The following is a 20,422-nucleotide window of genomic DNA, read 5'->3' as shown; positions in this document are numbered from 1 at the left end:
GATCACCTGACCTAGGCTGAGTAAACAAGATGTTCTAGCAGGTTCCACCACAGAGGTATAAATATAAGGCCTACTCTGCCTGGGGACTGTCTCTTCAGACTTGGTCTCTTAGGATCATCCACAGGTACCTATACTGTAGATAGGTCTTAGTCATCAGGTCTACTCCACTTCCTTGTTGCCTGCTTAGACTCTTGGCACTCTTAGGTGAGCAGACTTAGTCAGCCTGTGTTGCCCTAACAGTTGTGTTTTTTACCCTTTCTCACCCTCTCCCCTCCCACATCTCTACCACCCATCCCACCACCCTTGGCAGCAGAAGTGGTGTGGTTGTGTTTGCTACCTGGTGCTCCAGCCTCTCCTCCTGCCTCTCTTACAACTAAATCCTCACAAGATACAGAAGAGACTGGGTGACCATATGAGCTGACAAGGCTCTTGATTGGATATGAGTTGGGTGGGGCCTTGGATGGCCATCCAGGATCATCATCTGAGTGAGATTCAGCCTGCTTTCCAACTCAGTCAAGTGAGGAGACTTACCTGAGTCTGGTGAAGGCATTTTGCCATTGTATCTAGAGTGCAATGGACTGGATGTTGTGTTTATGTGTTTATTGATGTGGTTGTTGTGCAAGGAGGGGAGTGAAGCATGGAGCAGCTGATACATCAGCATAGAAGGTGGTGTACCATGTGACTTTGCCACCTCGTGTACCTTGTGTGTTACCCCACCTCAGGGATAATTATCTCCTGTGCTACTATTGTTCTCCAATTCCACAATTATTGATAACTCTCCTTTTTAAATTACTTGTTATTGTTGAGCATAGATGGATAATAGTTGTTGGTAAGTGTCCTGCATCTCCTGAGCTAGTTTTGATGTTACTTGGGGGACTGATGCAGAGCTAAGTAGGTTTTGTGTTGAGTTCTCCTATTTGGTGGCAGTCAGAATAGACCAGATGAACAACCCCGGAAATCCGGCCATGTGTTTTCCATGCTACAGCTAAACTCAAGATGGAATGCTCTTCTTGACAAACCACCATCATCTCCCTAATACTGCCAACAGTTATACCTCCAAACAACAAGATATGGACTTGGACTCAGATACTGACTCTTTGCCCCTCATCTCCCAAGGCAGCAAAGATGCAGACCAGGTCCTGCTGAGCCTGAGCAAGGCAACCATCAGCAATGTCAAGGCTGCCAACAGCAAGAAGGTCCCATCTCGCAGCTCAACAGGCTCCCTTGCTAGCATAAAGCTGCACCAATGCAAGAAGACAAGCAATATGGGCGGCAAAGTTGAGCTGGTGGTCAATGAGGCCACATGGTGATCCAACCCAAGAGGTATCCAAAATATTGGTCTGATGGGTGGTGTGCAAGAACTCACTAGGGAAAGAGGGGAGAGAAGGGAAAAGTCAGTAGAAAGGTGGGAGTCAAGCCTGTAGCTGAGCTACCAAAAGTCAGTCTGTAATAATTTGGAGGTCAGTCTCCATCTGGTTGAGTACATCCAGTCAAGTCAAATATGCTAAGTCAAGATGATGCTGCCTATCCAGTATGGGGATAATCAGATCTGTATAAGTCTAATGGAAAAGGGGCAGAATAAGCTAGATACAGGAGTTTCTGGAAACTACTTATACTAGCTACTAAAAGCCATACTCTATACTAATCCGGTCTCTGGATACCTCTCCTAGGCAGGCATTGGCATGCCAAATATCCATGTGGGTCAATCCTGTTGCAGGGGAAACCCGCAGTCATCATGCTGAATATCCAAGGGGTCCTGTTGCTTGGGAAATTGTAGTAGTTGCTATGCCAAATATCAGTGGGAGTCAAGACTCATTGCTGGGGTGCATTGTCCTGCGTTGTGAGGGTCTGTAGTGCTGTGCAATGGTCTCTAAGGCCCAAAAATAACCGTGGGAATACTGGCCTGACACACCCCACCAGAGGTGGGGTTGTTCAGCAGCTGTCTTGGCATTGCCTCATGCATGCTGAGTATGGTATTGTTACCATGCTGTGCATGCAGGGAGAGCATCTGGTGGCCACTTGGAGGGCTGCACGCATAGAGGATGAGGAGGGTGTTGAGTTGGAGGAGCTGGAGGAGGGGAGAGTGGGGAGGAAGGAGGTGAGTACCACTTGATGTGCTCTTTGGCAGGATAGACACAACCACTCTTGTGTGGTTGTGTTTGCTACCTGTTGGAGAACACATACAACCACCATCTGGTGGTTGTGTTCACTACCCTGGTGAAGGGCTGATGATTTCTTCAGACTAAATCAAATGGTGCTGCCACTGCTGGCAAGAAGACTTTTGAGCCATCCTGCAAAGAGAAGTACAGCAAGCTCTCTGCTGCTGGTTTGCACATGTGGGATGTCTTCTGCACCCACATTCAAGGCATGAAGGATGGCTTCCTTGATGCTGATGCTAAGGCATGTGCAGAGGATCTGGTGAAATGGTGGAGGCAGCATACATACAAGGACTTTTAGTGGATAGGGCTGATGAGGCTGTTGGGGCTCGTTGTTTGGGTGTGTGCAGTGGTGAGCAAGGTGGTGGCTGACGAGTTTAAGGCTGTTGTTTTGAAAAACAAGTGGAAGATACTGGCGGGCTTCAGTGAGTATCTCATTTCAACAGCATCTATGTTTCTGACTACTTTCATAGTCTTCTCTATCATCTGGCTGGCTCATGGTGTGAGCCCAGTCAAAGTGTTCACCACTTTGATCAATTCTTTCAAGCCAAAGGGGGAGTAATGGGATGATGCAATAGCTTTAGAGATGCTCATTGTGCTTGGAATTGAATGTGATGCCCATACCATGTTCATTGTGAGAGCCATTTGAGTAACAAACACAACCACACCACTATCATTTCCCATCTCAGCAATTCAATAATGCACGCTTTGTATAAAAATATTTATTTCTGTCCTCAAAGTACTGGTACTATAGTACTAGTACTAGTACTAGAACTGCGGTTATTCAGCTAACTCGCTATGCTGACTAAGTCCAGATTGATTACATAAATGACAAAAATAATTGAGACCCGTTTGGGTCTCCTTGGACCCATGCAATTTCAACGCGTCCATCCTGGGCTGTCCCTTCTGACTTTCCATACCACATGTTACTATTGATCGCAAGGACAGGCGCTGTTCCCCATCAGATACTGTAGGAAATACTTCAATGAATTACGTGCCATTATTTGTAAATTACATATATATATAGAATATCACTATCTCATAGCGAGCCGTTTCAAGGAGAGAGAATCATGCTGTCCCAGTGGCAGGTGAGGCCGTCACTTGACATTTCAAACCCATTAATGGTGATAAATCCATTCCCGTCCGTGGTCGAAGTTTGCCCTCCGCAAAGGGATGCTACGCCGGTACTATTCTGCGCGGTGAGGGAGATGTCGGTGAAGGTGACGTTGAAATTCCAGGCGCTGGACTGAGGGCCAGTAATGGCAGACTCGAGAAGGAAAAACGAAGTGCCAGGCGCTGGCAAAGTTTGCGTGTCGAAGTACGCTATATTCGGTTCTGAATCAACACAAGTTCTTCAGTTGAAAGGAGCAAGAAACCTACAAGCAGCACTGATCGTCTGGTTGACTGATGCGCCCCGACCACCACCAGAGATGACTTCAGCCTGCTGGGTCCAGAAGCCATTGTCATACACAGCCGTGTTCCGAATCTTGGCACCTAGGTCCGCGTAAACACCCTGGCTGATCGCATCGTGACAGTCGGTCTTGTCGTTAGCACACAGCGTCCAAAGAACCATGGACCTGTTCCCGTCGTAAGTTGTCGGTAGCTAGGAAATCCTTTCGCGCGAGACTCACCAAACTTTCGGGAATGTGACGTTGGGGTTAACAAAGCCAGCAGCAGAATCCTCCCCCCACTGCAACCCCGGCGCAAGCATGCCACCAGGTGCCTGAAGGCCAGCGGTGTACCACCAAGGACCCTGTGTCACACCTGAGGGCACCGGAGGGGGCACAGTGATGCTATGAGCAACGCGTCAGAAAAGGCGTGACATTCCGAAACCTGGTCTTACGTGTAGTTCATCTGAGTCCAGACGTTCTCGTCAGGGAGGATGAGGCTTATGCTGATTCCAAGCGCGGGCGTGGCGGCGAGACCGAGCAGTGCGAGAGCAGCGAGCATCGTGGCGTATTACTGGGTGGGATTGGATTGTTGGCAGTGAAAGTCGCACACAGCCGACCTTTATACCTTGCAGCGCAATGCATATTCTTGCACACATAGCTTGAGTGAGCCTGCCGTCGAAATCAAGATACTGGGTAGAAGAGAGCTCCCAGAATAACAACACAAGGCGTTCGGAGGCATGGGCACTGCCATTCTTGGCATAACCCGCGTCTTCCCGAATGTATCGCAGGACACGTGATGTATTCATTCATCAAATTCCTTTCTGCGTGTGGAATCAAAACGGTGCTCCTCAGTTTCAAAATGGTATTTGCTTACGTTTGACGCCTCCCCGCGAGCGCGAAACGCGTGTCACACGATGTAAATTGTGGTGCACGAGATGGAGTGCTACAACAGAAAAGTTATGAAGGCAGCAATACAGTGTATCACAAATAAGCAAATAGCGTATCACAAATATGTGACCCAAGGCATAGAAACCAGTCAGAAACCAGTCAGAAACGTTTGAGTACATGGCCGGTTACAGCCTCAGTGCTGGGTCATCGTCATAAAGCCATATTCAGTGAGTTTTTTTTTATGATTGAATTCTCTTCTTCATCCAGTAACAGTCTCGATGCTCTTGGAAGCTGCATCTCTGATTCCTCGAATTCAATGCCATAGGAAATTGGCTGCATCTCGAAACCCGTCTTAGCGCTGGTGGTTGCCATCTCCCTAGACTCCTGGCTCGGACCGTTCGTCCGGAGCACCCTTTCAATCTCAGAGGCAGGGGTGTTGGATATGGTGGCTTCGTTCCAGAATCGGTCTGCGTCGTCCCCGAAAAGTACGGAGCACGGCCTCGGAAGGTTTTCCCCATATCCTCCCTGGTCCAGCTCCGCAGAGTGTTCAAAAAAGCTCTCGCCCGTCTTCCGCCCCGATTAGTACGTCTATAGGCCGTTACAAGTAGAGTACAGCAGAATGAGACAAGAACTTCACTCCATGTTCACCGTTTCCCCTGGAGTAAGACGATGGTTAATGAGAGAGATCTGCGCTAGGGTCCGAAGAACAGTTTCCATAGCTCCCGCGTCACGTGCGTGGGGTGAGGATTTGGGCAAAATCACCGTCACAGAGGTGTGTGTGAGAGTGAGGGGTGATACGATACATTGCATGAGGTGAAACAGTGAATGAGTACTTTATATACCCCGCAGTACTCTTTCACTCAGTATTCGGTGCGGTGATTTCCCGGAATATCACGTGACTCGATCCCTTACTTCCACGTGCTACTCCCGAAGTCGACGCGGCCCTCCTCCCATTCATAGGTTTGTGTACTACGATGCCCTCCAGTGCAAGTATGCGACTCATAGCACTCCCTCTCACAAAACAAGTAGGAAATCTAACTCCACTCATATACTACTACCCACATACACAACACACAACTCAATCTTCATCCACCACAGGTACACAAGGAGGACTCACAGCACGCGCAAGAGCACTCTTTCATCGTGCACTGGGGACAGCGACAACCACTTGGGTAGGGTTTGGACGTGCAGAACCAAGGAGTTGGAAGGTACGCCACTGACCCCTTTTACACCGCCGAAGAGGCTAACGATACCCCTAGTACAGGCTGTATTCTGCCGGTCAGTCAATACACCGCAGGATAGACTTCGAAGAGCTCGCTTTGAGCAGTCTTGAGCCTGCTCTCGGGCCCAGCTTGGGCAGGGATAGGAGAGGAGAAAGGGAGGAAGCGCTACGTGCTGCTCGAGCGAGAGGAGAAGCGCGGACCGTGCGTCTTTCCTTTCCTTTCCCTTTTCCCGCTTTCCGTACTTAAGTGGGAACAGATCTCGTTGCTGTACCCCTCCTTCCTCCCTTCCCCGACCGAACATCTCCGATCTCTCGTCTCCCACCGCGCACCAGTACATAGACGATGGACGTTCATCTACCTCATCTTCCTTCCCATCACAGCACCCTTCGCACTCGTCCCTGTCATACCTAACATCCCCTTCTTCTACTGTGCTTGGCGCGCCTGGGGTCATTATCGCTGTGCGTCCCTGCTCCTGCTGCTGCATGTAGGGGATATTGGCTGACTTGAGCTTGGGTTGTGTGGTGGGCTGGCCTGGGTAGCGTGGCGCGCTGCAAGCTATTTGGAGGAACTTGTACGCGCACATATGGTCGTGGAGACCCCGTCGCCGTTGTTGGATAAGCTCTATGCGGGGTTCCCCTCTCCTCCTGCTTCCTCTTCCTCTCTCTCGCCCGCTCCAACAGCTCTAATAGCTTCGACCTCTCCCTCCCCTGCATCAGAAACCCATTCCCCCAAACACCCCCCTAAACCCTCCTCCAAAGAGACAGACCCAGACCCGATAGCACCCTACCTCCTCCTTACAGAACCGGACGTCCTTAGCTTGCTCAAGGCGTTTAGCTTACCTGAAGAGGGGAGGGTAGAGCTGGGGATCGCACTGGCGCAGGCTAGGGCTAGGGTTGGGGAGGAGCTGAGGGGCGGGAAGAAAGAGGAGGGGAAAAAAGAACGGTAGTGTGTTCTGGAGGTTGTATCCTCTTGGAAGGAGAAGGGCGAGGCCGGGTATAATATTAATGAGGTTAGGGGGAGTAAAATGGGGATAGAACGACTTTGTACGACTTGCGACAAACGGCTCGAAGTGCGAAAGCGGTACATGAGATACTACCCTTTGTTAATGTATAGAAAGGAATTGGACGTCTGAGCTGACCAGTGCGCGATTTCGACAAGGAAGAGAAGAGAACGGTGAACATGTTTACGAATATGTGTTATATCTCCATATTGATGTTGATATATGTGTAATGTATGGTGTAAGATGATACCGAGTGTCGGTTGGAATGGGATTTTGACCGAGTAGGACTGGATTGAACGATGTACCCATGCGGTGTGCTGATAACAAGATCAATATCGATACATATCTTTGAATGCACTCCCAATTCCACTGCAAATGGGCAATCAGAGTCGTACGACCTTACTCCGTACACCAAGGATATGCCATACAAATGTTCTTGTGCTCTGTTCGCACGCTGGACTTCTCCGGCGATAACGGACTGTCCGACGCTGGCTGCTGGCTATGTACGACCACAAGGTTAAATATGCATATCCTCAATCACTGCAGATATCTTTCCTACTTCCCGTCTCTCTCAAGATGGACTCTTTCCTTAGCCAGCTGCAGCTGCAGGTTGGTGACTCTCCGATGGACACGCACGTGTGGTTCGACCTGAGGCTCATACCTCTCTACCTCTGCTGCGTCTCCCTCCTCCTGCTCTTCCTGACTGCGCTTGCCTATCTCCGATCTGTAAAGGTGCGCGTAGAAAGACGGCTCCCCTATCCGACGGTGTACGAGCCCCAGCTGCCTGGGAGCTCAACCGGGCTTGCGGACAGGGTCAAGGCGCATGTGGTCGCTCGTGGAGGGCTGGGGATCTATGGGATGATGGGACTCAAGTTTGTTGGATGCGCGGCGCTGTTCTGCGTGACGGGTGCGGTGGTTGTCAGAGAATGGGGGAAGGGGGATGAACAGTGGACAGAGGTCGGCCTGGGGGTAGCATACGTACGCCCCACTCACTCCCCGCCGTCTTCAGTAGGAGCTAACACCTACAAGGCGTACAGCACCGTCCTCTCTTTCCTTTCTCTCGCTCTAGGTCCTGTAGGACGCCAACACTGCCGGCGACACACGACCTTGCTCTTTCTTGCCTGCTTCAGCATCTTCGGATATCGCGATCTCCTCCCCTTGCTAACGTTCAGCGGTACGCCCGCCGATCCCCCTTGGCTCCTCTACACCAACGGCACCCTACTCACCCTCACGGCCGTCCTACTCCCCCTCCTCACGCCCCGCCTCTACACTCCTGCCGATCCTCTCCACCCAACCCCCCCGAACCCAGAACAAGTCGCCTCCCCTCTCTCGGTCCTCTTCTGGTCCTTCCTCGACCCCATATTCGTCGCTGCCTCCCTCTATCCTGAGAAACTCGCTCATCTCCCCCCTCTTGCCGACTACGACCAAGCCTCGTACCTCTCCCGCCGGGCCATGCCCCGCCTCGACCCGGAGAGCCGGCGCGCCCAGGGACTGAAGGAGAGGCACATCATTTGGGGTGTGGCGGAAATATGGGCCTCGGGCTTCCTAGCCATGGCCCTCTGCCTCGTGCTCAGAGTGTGCACTGTCCTCCTCGGCCCGGTGTCTATTAACAGGCTGTTGGGATACGTCGAGGACCCGGGTTCGGCGGAGGTGAGGCCTTGGTACGTCTGCTTATGCATGCGCTTGGTCGGGGTTGCTCTGAGGGGATGCTAATGGGAAATAGGGTGTGGATCTTACTTCTTGCGGGCACACCCCTGCTTCACTCGATGTGTTACCAGACGTACTTGTTCCTGACCGTACGCACCCCGCTCACTGCAAGGCAAGGCGAAGCCAACCGACGCAAAAACAGACGCGCCTACTCGTGCAGCTGGAGAGCGTGCTCATGCAGCTCCTGTTCAAGCATTCACTCAGGATCCAGTTGTTTGACGAGCCCTCTGTCTCTGCGCCTTCTTCGGAGGCCATTTCGGGGGAGAGCACGCCCAGTGCTGAAGAGACGACTGTAGGGACGCAGACGGACAATTCCCGATCATCGCCCGCCTTGATCGACAAGGGGAAGCAAAGAGCTCAGCCTGTCCAGGGCACAAAGGAGAGCTCGCACCTTGTCGGGAAGATCAACACTCTGATCGGAACGGATCTGGGCAACGTGCGTCCCCACCCTCATGCGGGAAACATCTAACACACTCCAAGGTGATGGGTGCCCGGGACTTCCTCTTTGTCCTTCTCCAAGCTCCGCTCCAGCTTATCCTAAGCCTGTGGTTCCTGTACGCTATCCTTGGCTGGGCAGCCGTCATCGGCGTAGCGTTCATGCTCTTGTGTATTCCTGTGCCTGGGATTGTAGGCCGGTGGATCCACACCATCCAGACGGAACGGATGAAGCGCACGGACGCGCGCGTGCAGGCTATTTCCGAGAGTACGCACCCTCCTCATCGGCTTGGACGAGGCTGACGAGACCAGCGCTGAACGTCTTGCGCATGGTGAAGATGTTTGGCTGGGAGGGCCGAGTGAAGACCCAGATCGCGGAGAAGCGCGGCGAAGAGCTCAAATATGTCAACCAGGCGCTCATCGTTGATGTCCTCCATTCCAACTTGAAGTGCGTCGTGATTTCTCCCCCAGTTGAGGCGCTAAGCAGAGACCAGCTTTGTCATACCTATCGTGGCGATGATCCTCACCTTTGCTGTTTACGTATGTTGCGCCCTCCCTCGTCAACATACGCTGACAGCTTCTAGTCCCTCGTCTTAGGATATGAGCTCACAGCGTCGAAACTATTCTCAAGCATCGTCGTCTTCGACAATTTGCGCTACCAGATCTTCCTCTGCTTTTCCCGCATCCCCTCGATCGTCACCGGCTGGGTGTCATTGGATCGCATCAATGAGTTCCTCCACAAGGTCCGTTCACCTTTTTCAATGACGGAAGACTCTGTTCAATCGCCCCAGACCGAACTACTAGATCGCTACACCTCAGACAGCGCTGCGGCGGTGGCTATCGCCCGTGGGCCCCCTGAGCCCGAAGTCGTAGGGTTCCACAACGCAACTTTCACCTGGCACAACATCAAGCCCCACGTGTCAACTCCCGGTCGACGCAACTTCCGTCTACATCTGGATGACCTCGTCTTCAAGCCAAACACTATCAACTTGATCATAGGACCGACAGGATCGGGTAAGACGTCGATCTTCATGGCGCTACTGGGGGAGATGCACTTCCAGCCATCGGGGCCAGATGCGTGGTTTCATCCGCCACGCGAGAAGGGCATTGCCTACGCTGCGCAGGAATCGTGGGTGCAGAACGAGACGATTAGGGTGATCTATCACTGCCCGGGGCTGTTCACCGTTCTAACATGACGCAGGACAATATCATATTTGGCGAGCCTTTTGACGAAGAGCGGTATAACAGCGGTGCGAGATATCTCTCCTAGTTTTACACAGTTAGGTCTAACAAGTACGAAGTCATTGAGCAATGCGCGCTCGATCATGACCTAGCATTATTCGATGCCGGTGATCAAACTGAAGTCGGCGAGAAGGGGTTAACACTCTCTGGCGGCCAGAAAGCACGAGTTACCCTGGCTCGTGCTGTCTATTCCCGTGCGAAGGTTCTTTTACTCGACGACGTCCTGTCTGCCCTGGATGTCCATACTTCAAAATGGATCGTGGACAAATGTTTCCGGGGTCCGCTCGTTCAGGGTCGAACTGTTCTCCTTGTCGTGTGTATGCTTTCCAAACATCTGTCCGATATTGCTCACTGCCCGACTAGACTCATAACGTAGCGCTTGCTGCACCTGTGGCAGGAAATATCATATCTCTCGACATCAATGGCAAGGTTATCGGCCAGGGGAGCATAGAGCAAGTCCTTTCCCATGATGCTCATTTGCGTGAAGATATGGAGGAAAGCCTCAGAGAATTGGAAAAGGCACGGAAGCAAGAGGACCTGGACAGGACAGAGAAACGAGTGAAACAGGCAGATGGTAAACTTGTATTGGCCGAGGAAACAGCCGTGGGTCACCTGAGTTGGAAAGCCCGTGGGTGGTAGCATTTGGAGGCTTTGCTGAAACTGAATCCCTCATCTAGTCTATATCTTCTTGTCTTCTTTTGGCCAAGGTGGCTTCTGGGCCTTCGTGTTCATCAGTGTGTTCTTTGTAGAGATGGCGCAGAATCTGTGAGTGTGTCCGAAGGGCCCCATCTTGACGGATACGCTAACAGGTTGAATGTCCAGCGCTACCTGGTGGCTTGGTGTATGGGCTTCTGCGTATGTACGACAAGACGCTGGGGGCTTCGTAGTCAATGTGCCATAGTGAGTGCACGTTGGTCATGTTTTAATATTTTGACCGAATCTTGCACAGCTACATCGGCGTGTACACTGCCATTGTTACTGGCTATGTAAGCCTTTACATCACTGTGTCCATCACCTTCAATTATGGCACTATTCGGGCTGCCAGGAAAATCCATGATCGCCTAGTACATGCCATGCTCGGATCCACTCTTCGTTGGCTGGACAGCACACCAGTGGGACGCATTGTGTCGCGGTTCACTCAGGACATGCGACAAATGGACGGACCACTGGCCGAAATCTCCATGCGTCTTATCGAGTTGACGTGGACGATGGTTACCAAGTTCGCCGCTGTGATCTACTTTTCTCCAGTCTTCACGATTCCTGGTATAGGCGTTATCGTGATAGGGGGCTGTCTTGGACAGATCTTCAGCGCCGCTCAACTTGCCATCAAGGTACGAAATAGCCGTGGAGCACAGATCCGCTTCTCACACTCCGTAGCGCCAAATGTCAAATCGACGCTCTCCTCTATACAGTCATTTTGGTGCCGCCATTGCTGGTTTAAGTGCGTGATAATGCGACGCCATTTTGATAGGAACTCATGACGGATGCTGCAGCCTCTCTTCGCGCATATGGCGCCGAGCATTTTTTCGAAGCAGAGCTTTTGAGAAGAATTGACTTGTACTCCCAGTCGGCCAGGACATTCTACAATCTCGACGGCTGGATTTCCATTCGAGTTGTCCTACTGGGTAGTTTATTCTCCGCGGCATTAGCATCATACCTGGTGTACCAAAAGGTCTATGTAGGGGCGGGTAATATCGGTGTAAGCACACTCTCCTGGCCTGGTATCCGTCACGTTCTCATGCCATGAGCAGTTTAGTGTAAGTTCATGCCTTTGCCGGGGAGGGAAGCACTCTAACCTGACTTAGTTGAACATGAGTGCTGGCATGGTTGGAATGACGTTCTCGTGGATTTTGAATCTCAACCAATTCGATGTCGCAGCGAACAGGTCAGCTATCGTCTTGATCTCTTGATTGCCTAGTGCTCATTGCAGGTAATAGCCTGGAACGCATTGTTGACTACCTGGTCATTGAGCAAGAGCCTGTCTCGACCGAGAAGGGCAAGCCGCCCGCGTACTGGCCGTCGTCTGGCTCCATGAAGGTAGAAAATCTATGTGCTCGGTATGCATACAAGACTGTCCCCTTTTCGTTTGCTAATTGAACTATAGTTACTCCAAGGATGGGCCGACTGTGCTGGACAAGCTCAGCTTCGAAATCAGATCCGGAGAGCGAATCGGTATAGTCGGCCGCACAGGAAGCGGCAAGAGCTCTCTCGCTTTGTCTCTCCTGCGCATGATACCCACAACTGGTGTCGTATACTACGACGGAATTCCCACCAATGAGATTAACCTCGAAGAGCTTCGAGCCAACATAACGATCATCCCCCAAGACCCTGCCTTGATGTCCGGCAGTCTTCGGTCAAACTTGGATCCTTTCTCTCAGTGTGACGATCATGTCCTCAATGACGCACTCCGAGCAGCAGGGCTCTTTAGTCTCCGAACAGAGAACCCGGAGGATGCAATCACACTTGACTCGATCGTGACCAGCCGTGGCGGCAACTTCTCCGTTGGACAAAGACAGATCATTGCTATGGCAAGAGCGATTGTCCGTGGCACAAAAGTTCTTATTCTCGACGAAGCGACTGCCGCCGTAGATGCTGCGACTGATGGTGTGATCCAAGCATCCATTAGATCCGAATTAAAGCATGTCACACGCTTAACCATCGCGCATCGCTTGCAAACCATAGCCGACTATGACCGAATCATGGTTCTTGATGCTGGCAAAGTTGTGGAGTTCGACACACCGACAAGGCTGCTAGAAATAGACGGCGGAGTATTTCGCAGTCTCGTGGAGGAGAGTGTCGATAAACAGTTATGGGGCATGGCTCGGAAGTCTGCAGTCTGACCACCTGCGGTCTGACCAAGCTGAAGTATGTGATGTCTCGGTGACAACAGGAGTGAATCCTCCCTTCGAAACAGCTTTGCTTCGAGAGGGATGATGTAGTGACTACGTGCGCAGTCTATCCCCTAGAGACCGTGTGCAGACCGACCGAGCATCGCGGACTTCACCAGGACAGCAGTAGCGGGAGCGGGACTCTGTGTTTGATAGGACATTTGCACTGTTGCAGTGGTTACCAATTATTTATATCGAGTCCTGAGTCGCTAACATGGTTGAGGACATGTAACGGCCACATATGCAAAACAACTACAGGAGGCCCTAAAACCACACGACATGGCTGAGTCGGGCTCCGGACGATACTAGTGTACCGCGTCACTGAAGGGGACAATGGACCTGAGTTGGCCTACCAGCGCCAAGCGACACGTATGGTATACAGTTCTTATTTTAGGAAGAGAGTTGAGCAAACGAAAACCTTTGGGCATCACAAACATGACCTCAATATGATGCAACCAACTTGGCAGATCTATTTACTTTCGAATGTAACATTGTGTCGATTTTGTAAGCTAGGAAATGTGGGTTGTTTTTAACATGCTGGTAATGTAAATTGTTCAGGGAGGAGACAGAGTCATGCTGTCCCAATGGCAAGTCAGGCCGTCACTCGATAGTGAATAACCGTTTACGGTAATGAATCCGTTGCCGTCCGAGCGAGAATTTACCTCGCCGCAAGCCATCGAGACGCCGTCGTTTGTCATCGCGGTGATGGAGATGTCGGTGAACTCAACGTCAAAGTCCCAGTCGCCGGTTTGGCCACCAGTGAGCTCTGACTCGATCACGAAGGCGTTAGCACCGGACGCGGGCATATTAGCTGTGTCAAAGTACTCTAGAATTGGTCTTGAATCAGTCATACTGCATGATGAAGTAGAAGAGATGAAGAACGTACGGGCAGCGCTTATGGTTTGGGTCACGGATGCTCCTGCACCACCCCCAGAGATGACCTCCGCTGTCTGGGTCCAATAGCCGTTGTTGTCGTATGTGACCGTATTCAAGATCTGAGCACCTTGGGCCGCATAGACACCCTGGCTGATGGCGCTCTGGTCGTTGTTTTTATCCTGATCGCATACTGTCCAAAGAACCATGAACCTGTTATCGGCTTCAGCATCTAAAGCAGCACGAATGCACAACACTCACCACTCCTTGGGGAAGGTCACGTCAGAGTTCACCCAACCATCGGCAGGGTCCTCACCCCATTGCAGAACGGGCTGAAGGACACCGCCGACAGGCAGCTCGAAACCAGCCCAAAAGAACCAAGGACCTGATATGACGGGCGGCGGGGGAGGAGGAGGTACAGTGATGCTGTTCAGTACGCAAAGTGTCAGTAAGATGCAGGCCTTCAACGCCGTACTACTCACGTATAGGTTAGTTGTGTCCAAACGTTCTGGTCTGGGAGGAGGAGCCCGAGGCTGATTGCAAGTGCTGGTGTAGCAGCGAGACCGAGGAGAGCAAGAAGAGTGCTGAACATACTGTACTGTGGCGTATTGACTAGAACAACTGGTCTTCACCACGCCGTTTTTATAGTGCGTCAGAGTAGGGGTACAGCGCATGCGGTTACGCATGGAATGGCACACATACGGCATGACCGAGACTTCGGGACGGTCAGGAGAAAGCTCGATAATATTTGAACTGATCAGCAAATATTGCAAAGAGGTGCAAGCTGTTCCCATGGACGTTGCTGTTCAGGACATAGCCCGAACTTGCGGAGACAATATGAAACCCTCAGAAGAGTAGATCACGCACAGGGTACTCCGAAGAAGCTTGGTATGGACATGAGCGCGATTTAGACCGTAGCGCGTTGGAGGTGGATTACGAGGTCCGGCGAGGATATGCGCTGCAGCTTCATGCGCCAGGTGAGATCTGGTTAGATTTCGTCTGCCGTTACTCTGCAATGGGAATTGACAGCAACGGGCGCTGTTCCTCGAGACAGGAAATACTTCAATGAGTTGCGAGTTATTATTTGTAAAGTACATATATATAGAGAATGTCACTATCTCATAGCGAGTCGTTTCAAGGAGGAGAGAGAGTCATGCTATCCCAGTGGCAGGTGAGGCCGTCACTTGACATCTCAAACCCATTAATGGTAATAAATCCATTCCCGTCCGATTGCGAAGTTGCGCCTCCGCAAAGGGATGCTACGCCGGTACTATTCTGCGCGGTGAGGGAGATGTCGGTGAATGTGACGTTGAAATTCCAGGCGCTGGACTCAGGAACGAAAGACTCGATTAGGAAAGAGTTGGTGTTACTGTTTTGCGTGTCGAAGGACACTACATTCGGTTTTGAATCAGGAGAAGTGCTTCAGTTGGAGGGTGCAAGAAACGTACAAGCAGTACTGATCGTCTGGTTGACTGATACCCCCCGACCACCACCAGAGATGACTTCGGCTTTCTGAGTCCAGAAGCCATTGTCATACGTCGCCGTGCTCCGGATCTGGACGCCTAGGTCCGCGTAAAGACCCTCGCTGGTCACAGGCTCACAGTCGCTCGCGTCGTCAGCACACTCCATCCAAAGGGCGGTGTACCTGTTCCCGGCGTAAATTCTCTGTAAGGTAGGAGATCTTTTTGCGTGAGACTCACCAAGCCTTCGAAAATGTGACGTTAGGGTTGACAAAGCCATTACCAGGTTTCTCGTCCCACTGCAACGTCGGCGCAAGCATGCCATGGCCACCAGAACCCTGAAGGGCACCGAGGAAGTATATAGGACCCTGTGTCCCATTCGCCGGCGACGTAGCGGGCACAGTGACACTATTAACAACGCGTCAGAAAGGACGTGGCGCTCAGAAACATCGTCTTACGTGTAGCTCATCTGCGTCCAGACGTTCGGGTTTGGAAGGATGAGCTGCATGCTTATTGCAAGCGCGGGTGTGGCGGCGAGACCGAGCAGAGCGAGAGCAGCGAGCATTGTAATACTGGGTGGGATTGGATGACTGGCGGTGAAGGTTGCACAGAGCCGCCCTTTATACCTTGCAGCACAATGCATTTTCGTGCACTCATAGCTTCGGTGGTAACTCTATGGGCGAAATCGAGATGCACGGCCAGGAGAGTGTTTGATACAGGACATGGGGACTGCCTTTTTTGACATAGCCTGCGCTAATTCCGATCACAGGACACGTGATGTATTCATTCATCAAACTCCCCCTCTGCCTCCCCTATAGAAGGAGGCTTCTCGGTTTCAAAACGGTATATGCTCACACACTACGGCAAACTGGCGATGACAGATCACGTGTCACACGATGTATATTGCAGTGTACGAGGCGAAGTGCTACAACAGAAACGTCATGAGGGAGTAATACAGTGGATCGCAAATATGCAAAATATCGTTAAGCAAAACATAAAAAACAGCGGGCAAGTTTTGACCGGTTACAGCCTCAATGCCGGATCATCATCATAAATGCCATATCAGCAAGTTCTTTGTTCTGGAACCTTCTTCATTCAGTAACAGTCTCGGAACTCTTGGCAGGCTGCATCTCCAAACGCTCGAATTCAGTGCCATAGGAAACCGGCTGCACCTCGAAACTCGTCTTAGTGCTGGTGCTCGCCATCTCCACTGAGTCCTGACGCGGGTGCTCGCAGCGTTCGCCCGAAACACCGCCCGAAACACCCTTCTCAATCTCAGAGCCAGGACGATTGGATACGGTGGCATCGTTCCAAAACCGGTCTGCGTCGTCCCCCAAAAGTACGGAGCTCGCCCTGGGAGGTTTTTCTCCAAACTCTTCCTGGTCCAGCTCTGGAGAATGGTCAAAAAAGCTCTCACCCATCTTCCGCGACGTGTCAGAGCTGATCTTCTCCCCTGAGTCGGCCAGAGTAGCAGTGCTCCGGGTCCTGTTAGTCTCCCGCAAGGGGCGAAGTGTATCCTCCACCGGCTCTGAAGTGACCCCCAAAGAGTCTCCTACGATGTTCTCTCCCTGACTGTAAGTGAGGGCAAACGGGCCTTCGGCCATAGTAGTCGTAGCAGGCATGGACCAGTGCCTCTGTACCTTCCTCCTCTCCCTTGTACTGAGTCCCCCAGGGCGTTCGCTCTCCAGAGCAGGTTGGTTCACAGGCAATGCAGGGAGAGCGGTAGTTGGGGGCGGCCGGGGAGGGGGAGTCATCCGCCGTTGAAGATTTGGGCTCGAGATCCCCAGCCCTACCAGCTCCTGCGCTGGAATATCAGGCAACAGCCTCACAGTCCTGCTGCTCACGCTGCCCGGTCTCGACCGTGTGCCGTTGATGTACCCTCCAGTGCCGTTCGTCGTTGGTGGACCGGGGAGAGCGGCGAACGCTGAGACCCTGCGCTCGGGTTTCTTTCGCTCGACTAGGGGCGGTTCGGTTGGTAAAGCGGGGATGGGGTGGTTGGGAGGGGGGGAGAGCGGTGGAAGGGTACCGCTTCTGCGTTTTAGGCTACCGGAATTCGTAGGTAGAAGCGGGAGGGGCGGAAGAGGGCTAGATGTACCAGATGGGCTGCCCAAGCTGGGGGCTGTACTGGGCCGTTTTGGTGTTCGACGGCGAGGAGAGTGAGTATGTGTGGACGTGCTGATATGTGACTCTTTGGGAGCCGCGGGCAGGGAGGGGAGTGGAGAGCTAGAGAAGGGATCGCTCGATGTGCTTGGCGAGGGACTCAGCGGGCGGCCGCTGATACTACCCGGCCTAGGCCGGCGGGGAGGAGGGAGGGGAGGCAGGCTTTCCCTGATTTCGCGGTCGCGGAGTGAGGTAGAGGAGGCGCCGAATGGGTGCTGGCCGAGCTGGGCTAATTGGCCAAGGTCTTGGGTATGCGATTCGGGATGAGAGGGAAGAGAGGGGGAGGGGACGACAGGGGGCCGACGCCGGTTGGGGTCGATAGTTGGCGGACCAGCGATGAAGCTCTTGTGCTTGCTGGGGTCCGTGCTCGGCCTAGGAGAAGGCTTCGGGGCGAAGGGAAGCGCTGTTACTGGTGGGTGGGGCATTGGTGGATAATCGGCAGGCACGCGAGGGGGTGTTGGGGGAGACTGGGATACAGGTTCGGAGGCTTCAGGGATGGAAGGGGACAGCGGCGCGAATGCGCTCGGGTAGCTCACCGCCGGGCTTGGGATATCCTGCTTCAGCCTTCCCCCTGCAGCTGCAGGAAGGAGAAGTGAGCCCCCTTCGAGGAAGCGCTCGACCACCCGTATCCATTCGCCCATCTCCTGCTTCGACAAACAGGCGAAGACCCAGGTCTCCCTCATCCCATCGGGGGAAAGGCCCTCGACACGGAGCATATGTTCTTGCTGTTTCATCCGTCCGCCTTCGAGTAGGATGGCGCTGATATTCCCCCCGGGGTGGAGGGAGAGTCGGGAGATTTCCTTCTCTTTTTGAGTGGGGAAGCGGCCGGGGAAGAGGTGGAGGGAGCCTTGTGGGGAGAGGAGTAGTAGCCGTGGACGGGGCTTGCGGAACCCGAAAAATCCGGGAGCAGGAGGGAAGAGGATCGAAGAGGAGTAGAGGGTTGTGAAGGCGCCGAGTGGGGAGGGGAAGGGAGGGACCGGGTCGGGGGATCGGATTCGTTGAGAGTTGGTGGTAGACGTCGAGGAGGGTACCGGACCAGGGGAGGGAGAAGGTGCGGGTACGGGAGAGCGGGAAGGCAAGAATAGAGCCTGGATAGACTGCCTCTTGCTCCTACTCTTCGCCTTCTCTTCCTCCACCTCGCCCATCTTCAAGAAACTTCCCTCCTCCACGACCGCCACACCCGCGCCAGCATCCTCCGGGCCCCAGCCTAAGCTCCTTGCTGCCTCCTCCCTCAGCTTACGTCTCTCCTTCTCCTCTTCTACTTCTCTGGTTTCTCTGTCCGCTGGTTCGCTAGGCGTATGCGAGGAGGAGATGTCGAGTACTTCTTCACCCTCTGCTTCTTCTATGCGAGGACGGGGTCGGTGCACTCGAGGAGCAGGACTAAGAAACCAGAACAAGGAGTTTTTAGCTATGTGTAGGGTCAGTAAGAATATTACAGAAGTGAGAAAGGAAGGCGTACGGGGAGGACGAGGGTCGAATACCTGACCCGACGAGGTCGGGGGAGGGAGCACGGACCGTCGACGCATTCCAATCATCTAGCTTATCTGGGGGTGAAGCAGTTTGCCTTCGTCGTCGCTCCTTCAGAGTTAACTTATAGCAGTTGAGGCGAGTTTCGGCACTGTTGGGTTGATATTGACCGGTGCTGGTCGGCTGTACAATGCCTTATAGCCGAAGACCGTGCTGACCCACCGCCCGAAGGGCAATGTACTGATATGATACACCAATATCAATTGGTATGTTGGCTATGTCCAGATAAAGTGGAATACGAAAGAGCGCCAGCGCAAGAACAGAAGTGTGAGAGAGATGAACAGAAGGAGGAAGAGGAGGAGGAAGAGGAGGAGGAAGAGGCGGGACAGCCGTCCACGCCTCGGAGGTGAGGGACTGAGTCCCTTGGACTCGGCACCGGGTCCTCATCACTTAGGGGTCTAACTAGACCCCTGGACAGCGTGTGTCATCGGGTCTAATTAGACGGATTGTCCACCAAAAAGTCCATCTGGTGTCTGTCCGCAGCCCTGAATGCTTCCTGAAGCACCGTGGTGCATCAGGGATCTAAGGCAATGCCTTCTCTGGATTAGATGCCTTATCTGCCATCCAGTAAACAAATGGATACTGTGTGGCTTTGAACTCTGCCCTCTGCACTGGACAATGTCCTCTCCCCCAGTCTTTGCTGTTCCAGAACAGCAACCCCAGGATGAACAGTGTCCCCACCCTTGACCAGTACTTGGGTCAAGGACATCAACACAGGCATGCTGGCACTAGCCAACATGGTACCCACCAGACTTCACCTCTACAAACTGGCAAACAAAAGCATGGAGTTTGCCTTGCTCTTGCGCCCATGCTCCACCCTCACCCAGTCCTCAGCAAGCCCCCTCCTGTTACCACACCTACCCTCAAAGACTATCTCTGGGGCGATTATCCCATTGAGCAGCCGGACCTCCCTTTGAACATGGGTTGGAGTTGTCATCAGGACAATTACTTTGGTCTCACTGCTCTGGAGGAGTGAGAGAAGCAGCTCTGGGCAGCAGAGCATGCATGATTTCTGGGTGAGGTGTTTCTTTTTCTACCTAAGACCAGTCTAACAAGTAATCTCACAGCTCAACCGGATGAAGCAGTAGCTACCAGAGCTCTTCATGCAGAACTTGGTGATGCTATCTCCAGACCAGGGGAGGAAGGGGAAAACTGGATCAACATTGATATGGAGGATGAGCCTGATGCACAGGATCCTTTGTGGGAGACCTGGCAAGAGCTCATGTGTGTCTGCTATCCGGATTAGAAAGTGTTAACTCATTCCTTTCTAGAAGACAGCTGACCTGAGGTGATATGAAGGTGCACTCTGAACAACTCAGGTGGCTGCACCAGACTTGGAATGAGCTCCTGCCCAGCCTGGTTTTGCTCTTCCTGCACTGGAAGTGTGCTGAACAAGTGAAACAGCCCATTTCACCTGGCTTAGAAGGCAGCAAGTTTCTGGCATTGACTGTGAGCATGCTCACCTGGGCCGG

At 52.7% G+C, this 20,422-nt stretch overlaps 7 protein-coding genes across 7 annotated transcripts; 3 read left to right on the top strand and 4 right to left on the bottom strand.

The window, feature by feature from the left end:
* Nucleotides 1-1,984: 1,984 nt before the first annotated feature.
* Nucleotides 1,985-2,718, top strand: DACRYDRAFT_110503 (uncharacterized protein; the record flags this gene model as incomplete). The annotated part of the gene is made up of 4 exons (XM_040769064.1): nucleotides 1,985-2,098; nucleotides 2,242-2,418; nucleotides 2,539-2,581; nucleotides 2,630-2,718. The coding sequence occupies 4 exons, from the start codon at nucleotides 1,985-1,987 to the stop codon at nucleotides 2,716-2,718; spliced, it is 423 nt and encodes a 140-aa protein (XP_040625492.1).
* Nucleotides 2,719-3,210: 492 nt separating this feature from the next.
* On the bottom strand, nucleotides 3,211-4,106 carry DACRYDRAFT_17808 (uncharacterized protein; the record flags this gene model as incomplete). Its single annotated transcript, XM_040771310.1, has 4 exons — nucleotides 3,211-3,479; nucleotides 3,537-3,733; nucleotides 3,788-3,949; nucleotides 4,000-4,106. 4 exons carry the CDS (start codon nucleotides 4,104-4,106, stop codon nucleotides 3,211-3,213), a joined length of 735 nt encoding a protein of 244 aa, XP_040625491.1.
* A 1,303-nt stretch (nucleotides 4,107-5,409) lies between these two features.
* DACRYDRAFT_110501 (uncharacterized protein) lies at nucleotides 5,410-6,604 on the top strand (the record flags this gene model as incomplete). Its single annotated transcript, XM_040769063.1, has 4 exons — nucleotides 5,410-5,643; nucleotides 5,695-5,859; nucleotides 5,915-6,116; nucleotides 6,198-6,604. The coding sequence occupies 4 exons, from the start codon at nucleotides 5,410-5,412 to the stop codon at nucleotides 6,602-6,604; spliced, it is 1,008 nt and encodes a 335-aa protein (XP_040625490.1).
* Nucleotides 6,605-7,184: 580 nt separating this feature from the next.
* DACRYDRAFT_118425 (P-loop containing nucleoside triphosphate hydrolase protein) lies at nucleotides 7,185-12,882 on the top strand (the record flags this gene model as incomplete). Its single annotated transcript, XM_040770579.1, has 21 exons — nucleotides 7,185-7,636; nucleotides 7,688-8,319; nucleotides 8,382-8,454; nucleotides 8,508-8,801; nucleotides 8,846-9,068; nucleotides 9,113-9,248; nucleotides 9,295-9,340; nucleotides 9,385-9,543; nucleotides 9,592-9,954; nucleotides 10,002-10,050; nucleotides 10,102-10,355; nucleotides 10,406-10,670; nucleotides 10,720-10,807; nucleotides 10,865-10,942; nucleotides 10,992-11,373; nucleotides 11,420-11,483; nucleotides 11,536-11,741; nucleotides 11,794-11,799; nucleotides 11,848-11,927; nucleotides 11,980-12,099; nucleotides 12,147-12,882. The coding sequence occupies exons 1-21, from the start codon at nucleotides 7,235-7,237 to the stop codon at nucleotides 12,880-12,882; spliced, it is 4,656 nt and encodes a 1,551-aa protein (XP_040625489.1). The 5' UTR covers nucleotides 7,185-7,234.
* A 602-nt stretch (nucleotides 12,883-13,484) lies between these two features.
* On the bottom strand, nucleotides 13,485-14,395 carry DACRYDRAFT_17806 (uncharacterized protein; the record flags this gene model as incomplete). Its single annotated transcript, XM_040771309.1, has 4 exons — nucleotides 13,485-13,756; nucleotides 13,817-14,016; nucleotides 14,065-14,229; nucleotides 14,286-14,395. The coding sequence occupies 4 exons, from the start codon at nucleotides 14,393-14,395 to the stop codon at nucleotides 13,485-13,487; spliced, it is 747 nt and encodes a 248-aa protein (XP_040625488.1).
* Nucleotides 14,396-14,877: 482 nt separating this feature from the next.
* Nucleotides 14,878-15,828, bottom strand: DACRYDRAFT_101689 (uncharacterized protein; the record flags this gene model as incomplete). Its single annotated transcript, XM_040767577.1, has 4 exons — nucleotides 14,878-15,194; nucleotides 15,252-15,448; nucleotides 15,504-15,671; nucleotides 15,722-15,828. The coding sequence occupies 4 exons, from the start codon at nucleotides 15,826-15,828 to the stop codon at nucleotides 14,938-14,940; spliced, it is 729 nt and encodes a 242-aa protein (XP_040625487.1). The 3' UTR covers nucleotides 14,878-14,937.
* A 396-nt stretch (nucleotides 15,829-16,224) lies between these two features.
* On the bottom strand, nucleotides 16,225-19,240 carry DACRYDRAFT_118423 (uncharacterized protein). The gene is made up of 2 exons (XM_040770578.1): nucleotides 18,883-19,240; nucleotides 16,225-18,831 (listed from the first exon to the last, which is right to left on the bottom strand). The coding sequence occupies exons 1-2, from the start codon at nucleotides 18,956-18,958 to the stop codon at nucleotides 16,355-16,357; spliced, it is 2,553 nt and encodes an 850-aa protein (XP_040625486.1). The 5' UTR covers nucleotides 18,959-19,240; the 3' UTR covers nucleotides 16,225-16,354.
* Between the last annotated feature and the right edge of the window lie 1,182 nt (nucleotides 19,241-20,422).

Source organism: Dacryopinax primogenitus (genome assembly GCF_000292625.1).
Source record: "Dacryopinax primogenitus strain DJM-731 SS1 chromosome Unknown DACRYscaffold_18, whole genome shotgun sequence".
Lineage (NCBI taxonomy): Eukaryota > Fungi > Basidiomycota > Dacrymycetes > Dacrymycetales > Dacrymycetaceae > Dacryopinax > Dacryopinax primogenitus.
The sequence above is the reverse complement of the archived record's forward strand: the minus strand, read 5'-3'. Positions and strand labels throughout refer to the sequence as shown.

What these genes read in the sequence shown, in the direction of transcription:
- DACRYDRAFT_118423 (XM_040770578.1), bottom strand. Translation starts at nt 18,958, where the DNA reads ATGATTGGAATGCGTCGACGGTCCGTGCTCCCTCCCCCGACCTCGTCG. An exon ending in ATTCGACCCTCGTCCTCCCC is followed by an intron (nt 18,832 to 18,882) that starts GTACGCCTTCCT and finishes CCCTACACATAG; the next exon opens with CTAAAAACTCCTTGTTCTGG.